General features: G+C 37.1%; 3 protein-coding genes across 4 annotated transcripts in view; 2 read left to right on the top strand and 1 right to left on the bottom strand.

Moving 5' to 3' along the window:
- The window catches only part of LOC129094951 (ras-related protein Rab-11B-like), a 5,549-nt gene extending 1,425 nt beyond the window's left edge, over positions 1 to 4,124 (top strand). The window contains exons 2-5 of the mRNA XM_054603271.1: positions 600 to 795; positions 1,365 to 1,558; positions 2,173 to 2,253; positions 2,430 to 4,124. Coding sequence (XP_054459246.1) covers positions 600 to 795; positions 1,365 to 1,558; positions 2,173 to 2,253; positions 2,430 to 2,575 — 617 coding nt within the window. The 3' untranslated portion in view covers positions 2,576 to 4,124. The remainder of the gene's footprint in view (positions 1 to 599; positions 796 to 1,364; positions 1,559 to 2,172; positions 2,254 to 2,429) is intronic.
- A 5,906-nt stretch (positions 4,125 to 10,030) lies between these two features.
- On the top strand, positions 10,031 to 13,959 carry marchf2 (membrane-associated ring finger (C3HC4) 2). Of its 2 annotated transcripts, none has more exons than XM_054603269.1 (4): positions 10,031 to 10,291; positions 10,674 to 10,878; positions 11,083 to 11,292; positions 11,435 to 13,959. In XM_054603269.1, exons 1-4 carry the CDS (start codon positions 10,110 to 10,112, stop codon positions 11,591 to 11,593), a joined length of 756 nt encoding a protein of 251 aa, XP_054459244.1. In that variant the 5' UTR covers positions 10,031 to 10,109; the 3' UTR covers positions 11,594 to 13,959. The 2 variants fall into 2 exon arrangements, with proteins under 2 accessions (XP_054459244.1, XP_054459245.1); XM_054603270.1 differs by having other exon boundaries at positions 10,674 to 10,869.
- Positions 13,960 to 16,660: 2,701 nt separating this feature from the next.
- LOC129094952 (ras-related protein Rab-11B) lies at positions 16,661 to 23,825 on the bottom strand. Its single transcript, XM_054603272.1, has 5 exons — positions 23,686 to 23,825; positions 20,561 to 20,756; positions 19,823 to 20,016; positions 19,647 to 19,727; positions 16,661 to 17,413 (listed from the first exon to the last, which is right to left on the bottom strand). The coding sequence occupies exons 1-5, from the start codon at positions 23,723 to 23,725 to the stop codon at positions 17,274 to 17,276; spliced, it is 651 nt and encodes a 216-aa protein (XP_054459247.1). The 5' UTR covers positions 23,726 to 23,825; the 3' UTR covers positions 16,661 to 17,273.

Consider the following 23,825-nt stretch of genomic DNA (forward strand, 5'->3'; position numbering starts at 1 on the left):
ACAAATGCTCAACAAACCAGAATATGTTTTATATTTTAGATTCTTCACAGTAGTTGAATGAGAAGGTGTGTCCAAACTTTTGACTGGAACTGTACGTTTATTTTCACAACAAACAATTAAACAACAGTAGAAAACGAAAATATTATCACTAAAACATCATAATTACTGGATTCATGAAAAACAAGGTGTGAAATAACGACTCCTTAAATATCCTTACATTGCTATTTATCAGGACTGTATTATAATATTACATTGCATTACAGTCATTTAGCAGACGCTGGTATCCAAAGCGACTTACAATCAGTAGCTCAAAGCTTATATTACATTTCATTACATATCATTCACCCATTCACACACTGATGACAGGGGCTACCATGCAAGGTGCCACCTGCCCATCAGACTCTAACTAACATTCATGCAACATCCAGTCCACACACCGATGGCAAAGCCTTTGGGAGCAACTTGGGGTTAAGTGTCTTGCCCAAGGACACATCGAATATCGAATAATAGTGACAGGAGTTGAAAAGCACCACTTACATTTTTACTGCAGGGCGACTGTTTTAATGTCTTTTTGTGCCGTGTATGTGTTTTGTTTGCAGTCGTGCTAATCGGAGACTCTGGAGTGGGGAAGAGCAACCTGCTGTCCCGTTTCACGAGAAATGAGTTCAACCTGGAGAGCAAGAGCACCATCGGGGTGGAGTTCGCCACCCGGAGCATCCAGGTGGACGGCAAGACGATAAAGGCTCAAATTTGGGACACGGCTGGACAGGAACGCTACAGAGCCATCACCTCAGCGTGAGTTGTTATAATTATAAATGTATCTCCAGTATTTACTAGATTTCTGGTTATTTAAAAGATTATCGAGCCAATTAAGACGTTGAATTTCTTGCCCAAGGATGTCACGCTCAGAGTCAGGACCCTCTTTTCAATATTTGTTTCTATTCACCAAAGAAAAGTGTACACTACATTTAGAATATTTAATACCACCATCTACTATAGGTATTACACTGACTATAGATACGTATCTCATAGAACCCTGCCTCATCCAAAAAAACATCCAAACTATGCATTTTAACATGTATTGGATCATCTAGAAATACACTTAAATTCAGTTACCTATCACAAAGCACTTCTCTTGTTTTACAATTTCTATACTAATAACTGTATGCTACTAGATTGCACATTTACTATCACAGTAGACATGCAGATTCAATTCCTTAACTCCAAAAAACTGCCATCTTAATTGTTTCTGCCTGACATTTTTTGCCATTGTAAAACTATTTTTTGGTTTTGTGAATTTACAACCATCACATTGCGGTAAGTCTTGATTCATCAACTTCTCTTCTTTGCTCTGCTGTCACCAGGTATTACCGGGGTGCAGTTGGAGCTCTCCTGGTTTACGACATCGCCAAGCACCTGACATACGAGAACATTGAGCGCTGGCTGAAGGAGCTGAGGGACCACGCCGACAACAACATCGTCATCATGCAGGTCGGAAACAAGAGCGACCTCCGTCACCTCAGGGCGGTGCCCACTGACGAGGCTCGAGCCTTCGCAGGTAAATTATTAAGATTTGCATTTAGGGAAATGGCATGGTATTTAAAATAGTCATGCAATTAAAGAACTCAGTGTTGTTGTTTCTTTTTAACAAAAAATCAGTTCAAGGGGAAACACTACAGGTGAAGGGTAAAAAAAAATATTAATAGATATCATCATGAAACTTATTCTGTTGATTACTACATTTTTATATTCAAATTAGGCATTATTTTATAATATGTGTGCTAATTTGCATACATTTCCATAATAGTAATCTGAACATTGCTTTGAATGATATGTTTTTGGGTACTAGTTGTCTGAAAATGTATGCTTAAATATGCAAATGAAGCATTATCAAATGTTGACTTTTGGTTAATTTAGGAGGAATCTACGCAAATAGAAAAATAAACGCCGTAATGTGTATTTTGGATGTTTTCTTTTCCCTACTCTCAAAGAAGACATCTTTTTTAAGCAAAATAGCCCAAAAATCTCAAAAAACAATGTTTTTTCCTTTAGTGTCTCGCCTTAACCACTTATTTGAAGAATACACAGGTTATTATCAAAGATATCCATTGTTTACCATTTAAATTTCTTTGAAGTGCAAAATATACTTTGTCTCCTCTTTTTTCTGCTCAGAAAAGAACGCTATCTCATTTATTGAAACCTCCGCCTTGGACTCCACTAATGTAGAAGAAGCCTTTAAGAACATTCTCACAGGTAAGAAAACTGGAAAAAAGATTTTATGATCGCTATGGCTATATTTTGTTAGGATGTGTTTATTTTTACTTCAATCTTTGTATCATACCAAACTGTTTAATGTTGTGTATAAGAAATTTCAAACAAATCGATCGCTAATATTTAGTTTTACTCATGGTCACTGTTTTATCTCACAGAAATCTACCGTATCGTATCTCAGAAGCAAATATCGGACAGATCTGCAAACGATGAGTCTCCAGGCAACAACGTAGTGGACATAAGCCTCCCTCCAACCTCAGACGGCCAGCGGGGCAATAAACTCCCCTGCTGCCAAAGCCTGTGACGCTCACGTTTCCTATTTCCTGTTTGACTTTCTGTCGGTCTTTTCATCTCTTCACCTCTGGTTCACTTCAGTTGTCATGCTGCTGTCAGCATGATGCCCTCATGGGTTCAAAAGTCTGTAACACCAGGACTCTTTGTACTTGACATTCCTTTTTTTTTCTGTTTTACTTCTTTGTCTGTTTTTGTTCTGTTTTTTTCTTCCCTCTTAATTCTCCATTCTCCTGTCCTCAAGAATTTACGGCCTCGTGATAGTCTGCAGAAGGACAGAGTGTAAAGCTCTTCTGAGGTCGATCCTTAGTTAACTAGCCTTTATGGTCCCATTGAGCCGCTCCTGTTGAAGGAATGGTGAGGGATCAGTAGACCTGTGCGTCAGCGCTTCAACTGGTTTGTCTCCTTTTCCTCGGCTTGCAATGATACAGACTCTTGCCACGATCTGCTGCTACAGTGGAATCCCAATTTCATGTCTGGTTGACCTGATTCTGCTTGTCACGCAGTACGGGTGTAGAAGAGATGAGAAGAAGGTACCGCTGGAGTATTGATGTGTCCTCCCGCTCTGTCTGGAGTTTCTATTTGCCTCTTCGATTTTAATTTTCCTCTTCGAGCCCCGTGCCCACCGTGGCATGAAATTAGCATGAGCCAGGGATCAGACTGGCTGTGACTGTCTGACTTAATAAGTGTAAGTGTGAAAGAAATTAATTGATTTTATTCGTCTGTTGTGTGTGTGTGTGTGTGTGTGTGTGTGTGTGTGTGTTAATCTTGGTGCACAGAGATACCAAAGTAGACGGATGCAATCTTATCAGTTTTGGGTTTTCTCATTTAAAGCGTGTTCAAGTTGCATTTCATTGCTGTATTTGGCGAACCACTCCATGCTATTTGCTAAAGATCTGTAATGCTAAATAGCAAAAAATTAATGTTATGAATTGTGGTGTGTGATTTATTATTTGTGTGATAATACTATCAGCCTGGATCAAAGTTGGCTGAGGTCAAAATTTTTCTTTTAACAAGCTGTCTGGAAAATGAAAATCTCTTTTGCACTTATGTCCAATCATTTCAGTGGAACAAATCATCATTTAAAAAAGAAAAAAACACTCAAACGTCATCTCCCTGTTGGTTGTAAAGACAGAAAACATCTGTTGTGTTCTTTTGTCTTAAACATCATTTTCCTCACATGTACTCATTCACCCTTTTTGTTTTCATTTGAATGTGACATCTGTTAAAGGGAAATGGATAAAGAAGTGTGTAACCTGAGATCATTTAAATGGAAAATAAACCACTTAAAAATACTCTTCATGTAACACTTTAACTCCACCCAGCTGGGAAAGTGGAACTGAAAATCAGAAATGCAAATTGTTTGTGTGCTTGGCTGAAATGCCTCTTAATCACTCGTGGGAGAAATGCTTTCATGCGTTATTGATTCAATGATATTTCACATTTCTTCAAATATATGTAAAGGCAGCAAACTTGTTTCTGTTCATTTTGCATTACACACAAAATACTGAAGCTGAAAATAAACCTGGTTCACATGACCATACACTATAGAAGACAGACTTATTTTTGGATGTTACTCACTCAGTGGAGCAGCAACGCATTGCTGTTTCCACCACACTAGTTTAGCAACATGGGTGTCAACTAGTGGGCGGTTGTCCTGTCAGAGGAGATGTGTGTGTGTACAAGTGCATTCGACAAGCTACCTTTTAAAAATCTACTCGTATGACGACTGGGTGCTCATTTTACAGCTTCTAATCAATATGTACTTAGTTTGAGAATTCTTCATCCTCATTCAAACTAATATTGTCAATTTTAGTATAAAAATGCAAGTTAAACATTTGTCAAAAACAAAGTATATTTTTTTAATTAATCAGTCCTATATGGTCTGTATTTATGAGAATGGTTAGATACGTAGCGTGCCATAATTAAGAATGAATACTCACTATGCAGCTGCAGGACCTGCCATTACCAGGACTTTAAAAATAGAATCAGGGAGAATCGTCTGACTAATGTGCTCTGCTGAACGTAGTCTGTCTTTGAAAGTTATGGTGAAATTCACAGTATTTATTTTCTATTTTAATTGAATACAAAACTCTATTTTAAATATATCCTGATATTAACCCATCTTGACCCAATTGGCCTGATGACTGATATGACTTCTGTCTCATGAGGCCTGGAGCAGAGATGATCTTCATGTCAGTAAATTAGAAAAAGATTAAATACACACTGTGGGTTAATGGTTACATTTGTCAAAATAGACCTTATAGAGACATTGCAGTTGGAGAGTGTTTTAATATTTTTCCATTTAATAATAAACTATTTGTGTAACACCTTTCATGCCAGACATGCAGCTTAAAGTGCTTTTCATTCTTTTTAAATAATAAAAAATAAAACACACAAATTGTACTAAAAAAGATATAGTTAAAGATAAAGTGCACAGCATTGCAAACAAAACAAGCCATTTGAAAGATCAACTAATAAAAGATAATCTTGCTCTTTAGATTACTCAATAAAACAAACTGTAGCACTAAGAGTTATTGTTTGCAATAAAAATAAAGACAGTGTTTTTGTTAGTTATTTGTAAAAAAGAAAATACACCAAAATAATATGGTGTATAAACATTGTGTAGGCAGTATATATATACAGTACCTGTCAAAAGTTTGGACACACCTTCTCATTCAATGGTTTTTCTTTATTTTATAAAAAAAATGTTCTACATTGTAGATTAATATTGAAGACATCCAAACTATGAAGGAACACATATGGAATTATGTGGTAAACAAACAAATGCTCAACAAACCAGAATATGTTTTATATTTTACATTCTTCAAAGTAGTTGAATGAGAAGGTGAGTCCAAACTTTTGACTGGTACTGTAAGTCACTATTTTATGTATGTATGTTTTAAATAAAAAAAAAACCCATCTGTTTCCAATGTAAAAACACCAAAAAAACAAATACTTTAAATAAATCATATGGTGTCTTTTGTATATACATATGTCACTATTTTGTGTATGTATGTTTAAAAAAACATACATACAATGTGAAAACACCCAAAAAACAAACACTTTAAATAAATCATATGGTGTCTTTTAAAAAAAATGATGGTGTATAAACATTGTGTAGGATGTATATACATATGTCACTATTTTATGTATGTATGTTTAAAAAAAAAAAACAATGTAAAAACACCAAAAAAACAAATACTTTAAATAAATCATATGGTGTCTTTTAAAAAAATGATTGTATAAACATTGTGTAGGATGTATATACATATGTCACTATTTTATGTATGTATGTTAAAAAAAAACAACAAAAAACAATGTAAAAACACCAAAAAAACAAATAATTTAAATAAATCATATGGTGTCTTTTGTATATACATATGTCACTATTTTCTGTATGTATGTTTAAAAAAACATACATACAATGTAAAAACACCCAAAAAACAAACACTTTAAATAAATCATATAGTGTCTTTTTAAAAAAAATGATGGTACTATTTTGTGTATGTATGTTTACAAAAAAAAAAAACATGTTTAAAAAATATAAAATAAAAAACATGTGTTTCCAAAAAAACAAATATACATAAAAACACCAAAAAAAACAAATACTATATATATATATATATATATATATATATTAATTTTTTTTAACGCCCCTCCCCTCGGCTGCAGGCTGCTGTCGTGCTCAGCTCTTTAAAGCTCCATGCACTCGCCCGGCTCGTCCCCGCGGACAGCTGACGTCGAGCCCTCTGGAGAGCGGAAGTCTGGCTGCTAGCTGTGTTAGCACAGAGCTAGCGTACCATTAGCTAGCTAGCTGAGTAGCATACTGGCGACCAATGCTGTTAACTCCCACACAAAGCTAAACATACACAATGAAACGAGAGGGGGACACGTGGCGGTAGTGTCTGCACACGTTTAAGAAGAATACACCAGGTGAGTAGACCTTTTTTTAATGTTTTTAGCAGCTAGCTAGCTAGCTACTGACAGCTGGATGCTAGCTAGGTGGCTAACAACACAGCTGGACCATCACAGACTGACCATGTGTGTGTGTGTGTGTGTGTGTGTTTTTAATGGAAATGACAATGGATAGAAACTGGATAATTGCTGCTAATGTCATAAATATGTCCTTGTAACATAAAGCCAGATCATTTATAAACATATATATATATATATATATATATATATATAATTATATAATAGTTGACACTTTCATGTACTTTTACTTTATGTTTTGCATCTGAGTCTATATGTATGTTAATGTGCTCCTGTATACTCCTACTACACCTCAGAGGGACATATTGTACATTTCTCTAGTTACTTGCATACATTTGATTATTAAAAGTAAACAATCAACAAATAAATGATGATTTGGCTACTAATAAACAGTATAAACAATAGTTAAGATAAGATAAGATAATCCTTTATTACATTTGCAGGCTTACAGCAGCATAGAGTAAAGTGCACACAAGAGACATAGTAAAAGAAAGACAAGATAAAAATAAAAATGAAATAAAAAAACAAGTATTATAAATAAGCACTAAAAAACAGTAGAAAATCAGCATACAGACAGAAACTAAAATACAATGTACCTGCTGCAACATTACATTCTTATAATCCAATAATAAAATATAGTTCTTCTGCATAATGAGTACTTTTACTTTGGTGTATTTGCTGCTAATACTTTTGTACTTTTACAGAAGTAAGATGTTGAGTGTAGGACTGTTAGTTCTAATAGCATATTTATACTCTGTGGTAGTGCTACTTGTGTACTTCCTCTACCACTATTTATACTTATTATTTTGCATATACATTTACTACATTCCTGTTCCTGTTTATTCATTTATATTATTTTGTTTGATATATTTTATCCTTTTTTAACTTATTAGCGTTGTTAGAGGGAGGCTGAGTCTTTATATTTTAATTGCCAACAATTTCAGCTTCTCTGTAATTGTTGTGCATATGAAAAAAAAAGAACTTGAATAGCATATTTATACTCTGTGGTAGTGCTACTTTTACAGAAGTAAAAGATCTGTGTACTTCCTCTACCACTATTTATGCTTATTCTTTTTTTAACTTAATAGCATTGTTAGAGAGAGGCTGAGTCTTTAGATTAAAAAAAAAAATCATGTTCCAGACTATAATCTGGTTCACGGCTTCAACAGCTGGATGCAGTGAGAACAGTCACATTAGCTTTTTAAAATGGAGCATGCTTTAGTTTGTCAGTGGTAAATGTATAATCTGCATAATATAGCTGCACATATTAACTGATGAATGCAGTATATTAAAATGTGCATCAGGTTACAGTCACATGAACAATTGATCGTTACGCTTAAAAAAATACATGAATGAATGTGTTTTCAGCTGATCAGAGTTGAATGTAGATGTTGTTGTCTTATTTTGGGGGCTTCCCTTTTGTTTATCTGGGTCAGGGATTGCGCCTCTTAATCGTGCCCCCCATCCTGTATCAGTATGCATAAATAATAACACCAGGCAGTAATACTGAAACTGTTTTCTTAGAATGGGTTAAGAGATCAGATCATCTGATCAGGGACCTGTATACTGTTACGTTCAGGTTAAGGCTTCAACAAGCATTTGAATTCCTGGCTCTGTTCAGTTTGGCTTTAACAATCTAAGTGTGAGCAAGATGATATGATATTTGAGATTTATTACAAACAGCTAATGTTACATCTACAGTTTTATGGTCTGCATAATTGATAAAACAGACAAGACAAGAATTGTTCCCTGTGGTGATATTACATTTATTGTAGTTGTCTGTTAAAGTTGTAGAAAATAAACATATAGCTCGAGTATAATAAAATTGGATGGATTTAATTGTATCAGATGTTGCGTTAAAAGGATTTTAGAGTGTCAATTCTTGTGTTGATTATTTCTAAGGAGATCAAATAAAGACACAAAATCCCATAAAATTAACACAAGAATTTCTGCACCATCTGCCCAGTTAAACCTCATGTTGACAGCAACAGAACAACAACAACAGTGTAGAGTAAATAGGCTTATATATTTAATATATTAGTTTGGGTGTAATGCTATGGTTTAATAGTGAGGTGTAAACAGCCACGTTTCTTTTAGTCTGGTATGAAGCGGATCAAATGTAGGCTCAGTATGTGAACTCCGTCTTGTGTCATATACGAGATGTCTGTGTTCTTAAGTGACACACTTTAATGTCGTTGTTTGACGTCATTGAAACCGTGAGAAAGCTGAGAAGTTCTTCAGAAGCTACTTTAATACCTACAGTACACATGTGTCAGATGTACTTTTTGGTTTTATAGCTTGTGTCATATAATAACTCTAAACTCTATCCAATGGCTCGTCAGATGAAAACATTATACAAAGAATAATGAATTTGTCATTGGTCTGGTACTGTGGAATGATTCCCAAACAGCAGGAGGAATGACTGCAGTCTGTAGCAAATTCAGCAGTCTGCCTGTTATCTTGGGTCAGGGGTTATCTGAGGGGAGACAGCTGTTTATCAGTCTGCTGCACATCACACTCACTGCCTCCGACGAACACGCATGCTTTTATATTGGATTAGCAGATGCTTTGGGCAACTTGGCCTTCCTCCAAACTGACAGCTTTCTCTTAAATAACGCAGTGTCGTTGTAGATAACGTAAGCTACTCTCACATGGCAGGACATTTAAAAAACTGTGCACGAGGTTCAAATGAACGTTGTCATAACATATAGCTAAGTTTACCTAGAGTTAGACTCTATTGAAGAAATCCTAGTATTTTTATGGGACTGTAATACTGTTGATAACATGACTGTTTGGAACGACTATAATTGCTTTCATGCAATATTTAATTTTACTCATTTGGATGATAAACAGGCCATTGTTACATTTAGCAGAAAATAAAACTTTGAGAATTCTAACCTGGAGCCTTTTTTATCATGTGTTTGTGTCGTAGTGACTAACGGGGACAACATTTTTGAATTTAGTCCAGTATTGAGTTAGATCCCTGCAGCTAAACCAGCTGCAATATAATCCTATCAAGCAACTCTGCACCGTCAATGCACATCCTTTGTTGTTGCTGTGGCCTACATGTAGGATGTGACGATTGGTCTTTGTGGTATCTCCTCCTGGGTAAAGAGTGATAGACTGTTGAACCTTTATCAACTCTTGGTGACCTCAAAAACAGCATGAAGATGAAGCACAGAATAGACACTTGGCATCTCATCCCGCTGCTGCTGGCGTTTTGTTAAAACGCTGCTCTCCCATTGCAAAGAATTGAAAGCAAAGAAAAAAACAAGCGTTTGTGGCAATTTCTTGCAATCCCCTGCGGTTGGGCTGTCGAAAGCGCTGTATTGCAACATTGCAGCTATTACAATAGACCTAAAAGTGTATTTATGAATAATATATTCCTTTCCTGTTAATAGATCCTCCAAAATGCTAAACAGCCATTAATGCTCAATCTCTTTCTTTCTTTGCTTGTAGAAAACCAGCGTACTGCCCCGAAATTCAACCTTGCCCGACCCTTTTCACCCTCACCACTACGCCTCCACGGCCAGTGTTTGGTCGCCATAACCATGACGACGGGCGGCTGTTGCCACCTGCCTGGCTCTCTGTGTGACTGCGCGAGCAACCCCGGTGTGTGGAAGAGCGTGGAGGAAGCCGGCGGCGACGGGTGTCAGGCGCTCTACGTCACCCAGGTCACAGCCATAGACGGACGGCTGCTCTCATCTGTTCTCAAACCCATGAGCACACAGAGGTGAGACTTACCTACACTCATGTTGTCAGGAGAGAGGTCCTATGTTGGGAATTACCATGAACGGAAATATGCAGGACAAGCAGAACATCATCCATTTTAGTGACATGTTGCTCGTATAATAATTGTATCTGTTAAATTGTATTTTTGAGGTACATTCTGGATTTGAAGTCTGTTTCGTGGATGTAAATATTAATTTCTAATATACTCCCTATTGTGAGTAACGTATTCACATGATTCAGGTCCCTTGCCGCCTCTTCCACTTGTAGAAATGGCTTAAATGTGTCTTTTCATTCTGAGCTGGTCCATAGCCGATTCTGTGCTTTAGCATTATAACTGCATTTTAAACCGTTTCCTTTTTGTGATACATCTCATTTTGTCTCAGTGATGGTCCCATCTGCCGTATTTGCCACGAAGGAGGCGGCAGTGAGACTCTGCTGTCTCCGTGCGACTGCACAGGCACCCTGGGCACGGTGCACAAGAGCTGCCTGGAGAAGTGGCTGTCATCTTCCAACACCAGCTACTGTGAGCTCTGCCACACGGAGTTCAACACGGAGCGCCGGCCGAGGCCTCTCACAGAGGTAACAAAGGTCAATGCCCTTTGCCTCGTCTGCATCAATCTTTCTGCCTGTCTGTTTTGGTTGTGCTGCTGTTTGTGAATGACTGTGCATATCTAAATATGTAAAAAGGAAGTAGCCTCTTTCAGCTTGCTTGCTACTATAATGTGTCATTTCCTCTCTTTCCAATATAAGTATTCTTCTCTGTTTTCCTGTCTCCTCCTTCTTATTCCACAGTGGCTGCAGGATCCCGGCCCTCGTAACGAGAAGAGGACGCTGTTCTGCGACATGGTGTGTTTCCTGTTTATCACGCCCCTAGCAGCCATTTCAGGCTGGCTGTGTCTGCGGGGCGCTCAGGACCATCTTCAGCTGGGGAGCTGGCTGCAGGCCGTGGGCCTCATAGCCCTCACCATCGCCCTCTTCACCATCTATGTCCTGTGGACCCTGGTAAAAAAATGAATTCAAATACTGATAAGACTGCAGCACTATAGTAATGTTTGTTTAAAAATTGCCTGTTAATTTGTCTTAGAAGTGATTCATCACTGACCTCCTGTTCCCGTCTTCTTCTCTCACCTTGTTGTCTGTGCAGGTGTCTTTCCGCTACCACTGTCAGCTGTACTCCGAGTGGAGACGAACAAATCAGAAAGTACGTCTGCTCATCCCCGAAGCCAAGGAGTCTAAATCTTCCCAGCATTCCTTGCTCTCTGCCAAACTGATGAAGAAGTCTGCCAATGAGAGTATAGTATGAGACCAAATTGGAGATGGTTGATGAGGAGGACGATGGTGTCTTGTTATGAGCAGGGGGCTGATTGTTGCCTGCCAGCCAGCCTTTAAAAAAAAAAAAAAAAAAAAAGCACTTGCTGTTGCTTTTTTCCGAAAAGAAAAAAGTCTTTGCCCCATCAGTACTTAATTCACATCACTTTTTAAACATAAATCTGTCCCCTTGTGGGTGCAGACATGAGCACATCTGGGTGTTGACCAAGCAAAGGCACTGCGGAACCTAACAGCACATGTGCAGAGACCGTTACAGAGACAAAGGGAACAGTCGCATCATCAAAGATACGATGATGACATTAAATATCCGAGACAGTAGAATGAGAAATGACCAAACTAACTTGTTTAGTGGACTGTGAAATGTTTTAATTATTCTTTCAACGACCCATCGATGGTCCTCGGATGACAGAGGAGTGCAGCAGCTCCATTCATTGTCCCGCTGCGATGATGAAAGTGTGTAAACTGCTAGATACTCGTCATATCTCGGCATGCCCTTACCTACATAGGCCTTGCATTCTCAGCACAACGTTTGCCCGTCGGGGAGCTCTTTCCAGCAATTATTGTCTGATCCCGTGTTAATCCGTAAAGGATTTTTTGATTTCATCACAATCCAGATGCCAGTAATGCTGTTTGAGATGAAATGTTAATTTAGCACAAGGCTATTGGACTTTCTTTTTGTTAGTTTTTTTTATCCTACATCTGTTTTTTTACATCTCAACCAAGAGTGGATGGCAGCACAGCATTAGGAAAGCCAGAGATAAGAGTGCAATAAAACACTGTGGACATTGAGGTCTTCACAGCACATGAAGACTCTCTAAACATGCACAGTTATGCATGCAAGCACTGTTGATCATTTGGGGGATTTTTTATTTTTAATTTTGTTAGTATATTATCAAACAACAAAAACTTTAACCACTAATGAATGACCAGATTTACTCCTCCTACTGCAGTAGGGTTTGACAGTGTCCTCATCGAGGTTCTTGTATTATCAGCACATAGCAAGTAGGTCGTTTATAGACCGATATGAAGCTCTATCAAAAGAGTGTTGGGTGAATGATGCAGTGTACTGAAGCATCCTTTAAACTGCCTGTTAAAGTACTTAATTATCGCTATTTTGTTCTGTTTCATTTTTTTTAAAACGACACGCATATCTTTGTTTAAGTTTCCATAATCACATCAGGATTCAGGGAAACGTCCTGCAAGCATTTATCACTGAAGTCAAACGTTACCGTCTCTTATCGAGATGGAGAAAAAACATGTTCTGTTCTGGTGTTTAGAGCTAGTCAACTTTTCCCACCAACATTGTTTGTCATGGTGGGTACATTATGCAAGCACCACTGAGGCTTAGTCGGATTTTAGCTTTGTTTTCTTTTCTTTTTTCTTTCAAGGAAGCCACTTGATGCGTGTGTGCTTTTCTAAATGTCTTTTTTGGGTTGCAAACATGCCCTCATTATGTTATGATGTTACTGAGCGGACTCATTTGGGTCTGTATTGTTTGTGTCTGGAGAGCAGAGAAAATTCATCTCTCTCTCTCTCTCTCTTGTGTTGGTATATAGTTTGGTGCAGTTTATAATCAAATCACTTATAGTGGCTGTTAGAAACCACAGAATCTACCTGGTTTCCAGATTTCCGGGTCAGATAGTTTATTATTTCATTCCACTTGATTTAGTTTATGGAAAGACAGTTTACTTGATACAATACAATACAACTTTATTAATCCACAATGGCAATTTGATTTTGGGCATAAATAGACAAAAAACAGTGTTGACGTGTGAACACACTTGAGTCTGTTAACTGGGAGATAATTGAAGATTAAACTGCCGTATTGTTAAAACCAGCATTATTCAAATAGTAATTGAAGCATATTGACTTTTTGGACGATGCAGATGTTAAAACCAATGGTTCAGTATTATTGTGCAAATCTTACTATTTGTAAGCACTTCATTTATAACTGCAATTGCAACTTTGCATTCAAAGCAGTGGAGCTTTAAACGACTCGTAAGATAGACTAGTTGATTAGTATTTATTATTTGATTAAACTTAAGTTCTAAGATCACAATTATTGACTTTGGATTTTCTCTATTCAGCGGAATGACATGTATATTTTTTATTAATGAGTGATCATACTTTTGATTAACAATTAATGGTGATGAACATACTGATCATGATTTGTTCTAACTTTCTCTAGATGTAAATGCATTCAGTACTGACAGATTGTTAACACATGCAGTACATTGAGACATCTGGATTTTATGCATAATTGTGTTTTATTAAAGCTTTTTTATATTTTAAAATACATAAGTATTTGCTTTATAACAATCAGGCTTGACCAAACAATATTTTACTGTGTGGTGGTGTGGCTTTATCACAAAGAGTCATCGGCTGTCAGAGAGCATCAATACAAATTGCATTTTTTTTTCTCCTGCCATCTTATTCATTTTCATGCTGCAGTAACTTTGTGATCTGAAATGAAGATGCAAGTTTAGTGGCTCTTGAGGTTGTTCTTCATAGGAGAACAGGCTGCATCTCAGAAGGGCTGTTTGGTCGGAAATTGCACCATGATGTTGTGTTGAGCAACCATGTTTGACTGATGACAGTGTGGTATCAGCAGAAACCAGTAGGTGTATAGTTTATGTCCTCGCTTTGGCCTTTTGTCAACACTGACCTCACACATTGGTACTTTTAGCCCCTGGGGGGGGGGGCTGTCCGACATACTGCCCCAGTTAATCGTTTGTTTGTTTTTAACTGATCTCAGAACACCGGATTATATCCTGGGATGCACTCGTCGGGGGGGGGGGGCTTTACAAGCTTATGAGTCATTTGATCATCCGTGTGTTTACTGTTTGTCATGAACGAGGCTTTACAGTAAGAGTTTGGATCTATTGGGGCTCTGATCTGAGGCTATGTAAAGAGTAGAGCGGCAGCTTTTCAAAAAAAACAACTGAATTTGTAGGTCAATGCAGAAGATGTCTGACCATTATGATAGGTCATTTTATACCATTGGACATTTGTACAAAGTTTCCTATAAAGTATGCAACACTGCTTCTTCTCCCTGCAGATCCTCATATCTCCAAAGAGTTTTTAAGTGTTATTACAATTTAAACATAATGTAATAAATACATTCTATACATAGTTACCACAATCCGGAAAGGGATTTAAAATCATTGCTTTCTCTGTAAATGTTACTTCTGTTGTGTTACGTTGTCTTAACATTTTTGTAATCTTTCTACATGTCTTTTTTGGGGGGGAGAGGGCGGGTATGTTTATATGTATTATTTGTAATTTATGTTGCAATTCTTTAGTATTCACATTTTTAAATACGACAATGTTATTGTGTGCTGTGGAAAAAAAAAGAAAGATGTCTTCACCGAAATACTGGGACCTGAAATCAGCCGAGAAATGTTTGCGCTGCAAATAAAACATAATGATGAATTATGTGTGAACGTGAATTCAGTTGATTTCTTTTTGTTTGTTGATTGTTTTGATGGGTCTTTTCCCAGCTTTGTGCCTCCTCGATTCCTTTCCTCGCCTCCTCGAGCTGCATTTTAGGAATTGGGATGTCCTACGAGATTGAGCTACAAGATTGGTTACCGGGTCACAAGCTGGAGGAGCGAGGAATCGAGGCAGAAAACGAGAAACACCCCATGTTTTATAAGGGTTCAAACCTAGGGGCAGCAATATTTTTTCCCATGGAGGGCAGCTATATGCAATATTCTCAAACCATTTGAGATAATAGAATTTCTAAAAAAAAAGCTGTACATCATTTAGGGAAAACATGATAGTTGCCACGGAAACAATCATCCTGTAGAGGCTACACTCTTTTCTGCATCTAATTGTTCTCCAACTGTCTTCATCATTCTGAAACCATAATAGAAAAAATGTTAGGGATGACTCATTTCTACATTTATTTTATTTGCTATTTTGTCTATATCTTGCTTTATTATTTTGTCCGTCCAGTCAGAGAGAAACAAAGTTGAAGGTGTTTGGTTTAGCTTCAACACTACAGTATAGATGTTATGATATGGCTGTTTAGATCATCCTCTTAGTCCACAGAAGATGAGACGTCATTACTATAAGTCTGTTTTTGACCACAGCTGTACACATGTAGCCATTAATCCTGAGGAAAAACAAATGCTGATCAACTGCCAAGTTTAGCTCCAGTAGAGACTTGTCCCGTCCACTGCATTTGGAAAATATAAGCAGCTTATTTAGAAAAACGTCATTTCAAAATATTCCATATGCTGGTGACCATACTACACTATGACCTTTTAATGACCTTACCATTTACCTTACCATTTACATACCATACAATGACTTTTATTCGACATACTATTCATTGACTTTCAGGTAATTTGTTGACATACTATACCGGGACTTTTTTTCATTACATTTTACAACATACTATACTATGACTTTTTCTTCACAATTTTTGACGTAGCTTAATATGATTTTTTTCGGTATACTATTTTTTGATCTTTTCTAATAGTTTACGAGATAGTATACTATGACCTTTTTCCAACATAATACACTGACTTCTCATGATATTTTTTCAACATACTATAATATTACTTTTTTTCAACTTTATTTGACATAACATACTATGACTTTTTTTCTAATGTTTTGGACATACTATACTATGACTTTTTTATGACTTTTTTTGACATACTGTAATATGACCTTTTTACGATATTTTTCAACATACTATTCTATGACTTCTTAAGACATTTTTATGACATACAATACTATGACTTTTTTCACCAAAGTATACTATGACTTTTTTTCACAACATTTATGCACATACTATACTATGACCTTTGAATCATATGTTTGACCTTACTCAACCTGAAGCTGCACAATGCAAGGGTCAAACATTTGAAGCTCCAGGTTGTATTAAGACACAAATACTACTGGGTGGTACTTATAAACTGATGACAGCTAAAATCTGGATTTGAAAAGTACCGACTAACTCATGTAGTACTTACTTTTAAAATCAGAGAAAACATCATTTTCAGTAAGAAAATCTAATCAACAGTTTACTTTTGTCAAGAATTTTATTGGAAATTCATACAGTTTTTAAATTTAAAGTTAAACAATGACAGCTTAAGCCAAATATTCTTCAATAAATACACAATGAGGACATTTTTGGCATGATAACTTATCTGATGAAAGAAGGAAGTTGGAGGAACCATGCTGTAAAACGCATAATACTGCTTCACCAGGTTGGAGTAACTGCCTGTAGATTATTTACACAGCACCATCTAGTGGTAACCATTTAAATGTTTTTCACAGACTCCCTGTAAACAACCACAAAGTTTTAGTTCTATCAATTTACAACTTAACAGGCTTCATTATGACAGCAACAGCTGCCCTGTCCCTGCATCGCGGGAACCTTCACATTGACTCCATGACCAATTTGACCGACCAAGTTAAATAAAGGCTTCTTGAAGTTTTAATTCATGGCAAAAGAGAAGAGCACGAGTGAGTTCAAAAGTCTTATATAAAACAGAATGATAGGTAGAAAGAAAAAGCGAAAGGATAGTGACAAGGGAGTTGGCCGTGAGCAGAGCAACGGGAACAAAAAGTGCACAGGTGATGTCGAGGTGGATGAGGAAAGGTGGAGGTTGAGTGTCATGGGGTTGAGCGTCACAGGCGTGTCACTGGCAGCACTGGAGTTTGTTGCCTTTCTGTCCGTCAGTGGTCGGGGGGACACTTATGTCCACTACGTTGTTGCCCGGAGACTCGTCGTGTGCAGATCTGTCCGCTATCTGCTTCTGTGACACGATGCGGTAGATTTCTGCAGAGGAAAAACATAGTGATGCTATATATATATATATATATATAGATATAAACAGTTTAATCTGCTTTTGCAGCCCCCATGTGAAAACATTAAGCTAACTGAACAACTTAAATATTAGATTATTCACAGTTTTGTTGTAACTGCTGACAATTTATTTCACAGGCTTCTGAGATGCTTCAGAGATCTGTGCTGACAAACTAATTGTCTGCTCTTTGATTTGATAAATACAGTACCAGTCAAAAGTTTGGACACACCTTCTCATTCAATGGTTTTTCTTTATTTTTATTTTTTTCTACATTGTAGATTAATATTGAAGACATCCAAACTATGAAGGAACACATATGGAATTATGTGGTAAACAAACAAATGCTCAACAAACCAGAATATGTTTTATATTTTAGATTCTTCAAAGTAGTTGAATGAGAAGGTGTGTCCAAACTTTTGACTACTGTATGTAAAATAAAAAAATACTCATAGTTAAATAGGACATGAGAAATTTCATAAAAAAGCCAGTTTAGTATGCCATAAAAAAGTCAGTACACCATGTCATAAAAAATGTTCATACTAAATGTCATGAAAAAAGAGGCACGTTAAAAGTCACATTTTAATTCCGTTGTGGTCCTCGATTGTGATCAAAAGAAAACATGATACATCCGACCACGGCTGAGGTAGGTGTGGAGGTTTAAAAAAAAGTCATAGTATAGTTTATGTAATAAATATTCATACTATAATATGCCAAACATATGTTGTAAAAAAATGTCAGTTTAGTATGACATAAATAATATAATTAAAATCATTGTATAGAGATATATGACCATGTCTTGAAATGGTCATAGTATAGTATTCCATAAAAAGTTACAAAATAAACAAAAGTATAGTATGTCATAAACACATTATAAAAATGAGGTTTTATCCTGAAGAAATGGGATAAAAAATGTCAAAAAATGTCATAACAAAAGAAATTAATTGTCATAGTATCGTATGGCACAAAAAATGTCATATCAGTGTAGCATGTCATAGTATGTCATGTAAACGTCATAAAAAGGTTGTTGTGTAGTATGCCATTGAAATGTCCCTGTATAGTATGGCATAAATATCATGAAAAATATAAGTTTAGTAGGACATGAAATTTTCACAATAATATCAAAGTCATACTATGGCATGTCATGAAAAAAAATCATGTTAGGGTATGCAATAAAAAATGTGAAGGGGAATTTATGTGCCAAATTCAAATAAATTCCCTCCAGGGGTTCTTGAGATTTGGCATTCAAAAGACGACATGTGTAGGCATATTTTTGATGACGTTTGCTGTAAAAATGTCTATTGTATGTTGTAAAAAAATTAAAAAAAATCATAGGATAGTATGTCATAGAAATGCTATAACAAAAGTCATAAAAAATGTCATCGTATATATATATATATGTCATAAAAAGTCACATGATAAACACACAGCTGTACTACTGCTGCAAATTGTTATTATTGTTGTAAAATGTCAGATTTTGTTGTTGATTTACTGGATAGAATAGGCATGGATAAGAGGAGCGAAGAGATGGAGAGGATAGTGGAAGAAGATAAAAAAAAAAAGAGAGAGATATTTAAGAGCTGGAAAAAAGTCAAGAAACTAAGCCCGGAACGTTAAAGAGACTACATGTTCTGTTTGCTGAAGATGCTGGAGCAATATCTTTACCTGTCCTGAATCAAAAATTAAATTGTAGCATTTTTGTTGCCCTGTGTTCATTTATTTATTTTTTCCAGGTGTAAGTAGAAACTGTTTTATAAAAGCAATAAGCCACTTGAGGCTGTTGTTTACAGGGATTTTAGACCAGCTGAGGTGGTAATAAGGCACAAACATAGAACGCCCTTAGCTGCTCTAAAACAACTGTAAACCTCAGCTGCAAAAGTAGACAATACTACTTCAAGATTGTATAAATAATAGGACATTTGTGATATGATCCCACACTAAATGCAAAAAAAGATAAAATAATATACATTTATAACTACTCAAGTAAGGAACAAAAAAGGACAACTTTGTATAATTCAATAACCACCAAACAGGCTTCAGATAACCTGATAAAGTTAGTTTACAATGACTTAAAAAACTCTTGTCTATTTGTTCCTCATTGTACCAATTTTTTAACCCTGTATTCCAGATTGAAAATGATGGATGTGCAACATTGAGATCTTCAAAGTACATCACATGAGACACAGCACTGAGTCTTGCTTTTCCTACCTGTTAAAATGTTCTTGAAAGCCTCTTCTACATTTGTGGAGTCCAACGCTGACGTCTCAATAAAGGAGATATTGTTCTTTTCTAATGTTGGAAGAGAAGAAAGATACATTGATAAGTATTATACAGAATGTGAGAGTGGATTGGCTTTCTTTATAAAACAGAGCTTGTTGATTTACCTGCGAAGGCTCGAGCCTCGTCAGTGGGCACCGCCCTGAGGTGACGGAGGTCGCTCTTGTTTCCGACCTGCATGATGACGATGTTGTTGTCGGCGTGGTCCCTCAGCTCCTTCAGCCAGCGCTCAATGTTCTCGTATGTCAGGTGCTTGGCGATGTCGTAAACCAGGAGAGCTCCAACTGCACCCCGGTAATACCTGGTGACAGCAGAGCAAAGAAGAGAAGTTGATGAATCAAGACTTACCGCAATGTGATGGTTGTAAATTCACAAAACAAAAAAATTGTTTTACAATGCCAAAAAATGTCAGGCAGAAACAATTAAGATGGCAAGATTTTTGGAGTTAAGGAATTGAATCTGCATGTCTACTGTGATAGTAAATGTGCAATCTAGTAGCATACAGTTATTAGTATAGAAATTGTAAAACAAGAGAAGTGCTTTGTGATAGGTAACTGAATTTAAGTGTATTTCTAGATGATCCAATACATGTTAAAAGGCATAGTTCTATGAGATACGTATCTATAGTCAGTGTAATACCTATAGTAGATGGTGGTATTAAATATTCTAAATGTAGCGTACACTTTTTTTTTTGGTGAATAGAAACAAATATTGAAAAGAGGGTCCTGACTCTGAGCGTGACATCCTTGGGCAAGAAATTCAACATCTTAATTGGCTCGATAATCTTTTAAATAACCAGAAATCTAGTAAATACTGGAGATACATTTATAATTATAACAACTCACGCTGAGGTGATGGCTCTGTAGCGTTCCTGTCCAGCCGTGTCCCAAATTTGAGCCTTTATCGTCTTGCCGTCCACCTGGATGCTCCGGGTGGCGAACTCCACCCCGATGGTGCTCTTGCTCTCCAGGTTGAACTCATTTCTCGTGAAACGGGACAGCAGGTTGCTCTTCCCCACTCCGGAGTCTCCGATTAGTACGACTGCAAACAAAACAAATTGAAACTTTTATTCAGGGTAACGGTGCAAGAAAAGGCTCGATAACCGACGCGCCTCATTTGACTGCAGCAATGAATGATCCTGAGGTACTGAAATGCCAACAGCAGAGAACCAGCACTGTTCTAAGGACAAGGTTGCGCTTTAGGCGATATTTTTGTATATTACATATACACCTTAATATTTTATCTTGATCTAAATAGCGTCTAAAACTATACAACTAATAAGATTAAATTATTGATATGACAAAGATTAGTTTAAGTTCAACTACATAATGTGAAATTGACATCACATGATCCGCTAGATAGAATATTATCACTCAGTTGGAGTTGTTGGGACTACAAAAACACTCACAGAGTAAAGCTTCTCTTGCCACATAAACAATCTTTGGCTGGGTACAGAGAGCTCACAATCCCCACAACAACAGGTTTTATTTTGGTCTGCGATCAAGTTACAAACAGAGTATAAGGTAAGTAGTGGAGGCTGATGTGACCTGCCGCCGGTGGAGTTTGTTGATTAATATCTGTGAAAGCCACATTATCATTATTGTTATAAGATAATAATTGATTTCTTTAATTCAATATCAACCTCTAGGGAAATATCCCTAGCTTTATATTCCTTTTAGCTCTCTCCAAACAGATTCTGCAGCTGCAGAAGAAAAAATCTTTAGTAGCTGGGTCTTAATTGAGGTGCGTGTTTGGCCATTTAAAAACATTCCTTTACTTTGAAACACCTGTGCGTCAAACGCTTCCACTGTGTTTGGGACTTCAGACTTTAAAGGATTCCAGCAGTTGTTCGGTGATCAAGTTTGACGACATTTTACTCCACCCAGTTTAACCTCAAACCTCCTCACCTACTAGCCTCAATTTATTAACCATTACTTATAAATGACAATGAACATTAACAGACTAATGTGCCAAATGATGACTATAAACATTGATGATTACAGTTACTCAAACCGCACTAAACAGCTATCATTAAAAGGATGCACTATAGTCAGGTTTTCATTCAGCCATGGCCTCTTCCAGGAAAAGTGAAAGTGCTGACTTTTATAACTTCTTATCTTTTTGTATGGAGAAATCCTTTTGAGACTTTGTCCCTACTGACAGTCATGCAGGAAGAAGCGGACAAAAAAAACAACCTGTTTTCTGGGAAATCTGACTCAACGGTTTATCAAGGCCTCTGTTCCAGTAGATATCTTCCTGAGTCATCAGTATATCTTATCAGTTCCCAGCTGCCACACTGGCCTGGGCTAAACTTCAGCCAATGACGTGGTGTGTAAACCACCGCTCTTCGGTTAACTACAGGATTTAATGTTACTAAAGCTTGCTTGTGAATCAGTCTTAGAGACGGTTCTTCCAACACATCCCACCAGTATAATGGAGCCGTCATGTGATTTATGTTGTGGAGAAGTGCTTCAAAATAACAACACAACAACAACCCGTTTCCTATTCAGGAAAATGACACTTCCGTTAATATAGCAAGTTCTGAAAAACCACAATGAGTCATGCAATTAGTTGCATGTTTGTGTGTGTGTGCATGCATACATAAGTGAGTAAGTGTGCACCTCTGTGTCTGTCCACAGCTAATCTCACATTCCGCGGCAGAAAACTGCAAAATATTTTGGCTGGAAAGTTATGGCTGCATGCTCAAACACTTCCAGTGGTTGCAGTGACTCATACTTTTTCAAAACACCTTTTATTACCTGTTTAATACTGCCAGTAACCACCTCAATAACTAGTTTTAATTGGCCCCCAGCCCCAGCGGGTAGGGGCCCCTAGTAACAGATAACACAGCTGAGTGCCTCTATTCTGCATTATTCTCTAATGAACTCTATTCTGAATGAACTCCCCACTGACGTCAGGACAGCAGAGTCGCTGCCCATCTTACGGCGCAGGCTGAAAACTCACCTCTTCAAGAAGTACTACCCTGAGCCTTCCTCTTAGCACTTATTGTATTCATATTAGTTTGTTGCACTTATTGTATTTGTATTAGTTTGTTGCACTTATTGTATTCGTATTAGTCTGTTTCTGTACTTTTGCTCTGGTTTATGCTTTAAGATGCTTGTTTAAGAAAGGAGATGCACTTATGACTTCTGGTGACTAGTAGTTCTCTTGAATACCTATGTTGAATACACTTATTGTCAGTCGCTTTGGATAAAAAAGCGTCTCCTGAATGACTGTAATGTAATGTAGTATTATTAAATTTAATAATCTTAATCCTGTTGCACTTATTGTATTGGTATTAGTTTGTTGCACTTATTGTATTGTTGCACTTATTAGTATTGTATTGTTTCTGTACTTTTGCTCTGGTTTATGCTCTTAGATGCTTGTTTAAGAAAGAGAGATGCACTTCTGGTGACTAGTAGTTCTCTTGAATCTCTTGAATACACTTATTGTCAGTCGCTTTGGATAAAAGCTGTAAATGCTAAATGTAATGTAATGTAATGTAATGTCATGTAGTATTATTAATTTTAATAATCTTAACCCACATATGTATGCATTATGTGTAAACAATAAAAGGATGTCAACACATGTCATCAGTTGTTGACTTAATCAGGTGAAATGTGTAATTGCTTGGTGTGTAAATATAAATACACCCTCAGGCTGCACACACAGGTACACCTGGAGCAGATGACGTCACCAGTCGACTAGCTACTGTAACGTTAGCATGCGGGGCTAACGCACCACACGCACATCCTTCTGTGGGAAAACAAATGATTAGCAACACACAGTGACACAAACACAGCCCAGCGACACGTCTAACGTGAAAGTAAACGTGGTGTTAGCTTACAGTTAGCTGTTAGCTGCCTCCACCAGCTGATGCTAACAGAATTAGCATGCATGCTAGCCTGATTTTCCTCTCTAAATAACACCACACGTAGCGATCCAGGAGCAGTTTCGGTTCCCCTCTCACCTTTGAACAAGAAGTCATACTCGTCATCTCTGTTCCCCATTGTTTGGTACGTGATCACCTCGCGCAGGTTGCAGAATATGTTCCCCAAAAAACACCGCAGGGTGAAGAGATGAGCAGAGCCGCTGCGAGGGAGAGTCGCG

Source organism: Anoplopoma fimbria, chromosome 8, assembly GCF_027596085.1.
Source record: "Anoplopoma fimbria isolate UVic2021 breed Golden Eagle Sablefish chromosome 8, Afim_UVic_2022, whole genome shotgun sequence".
Taxonomy (NCBI): Eukaryota; Metazoa; Chordata; class Actinopteri; order Perciformes; family Anoplopomatidae; genus Anoplopoma; species Anoplopoma fimbria.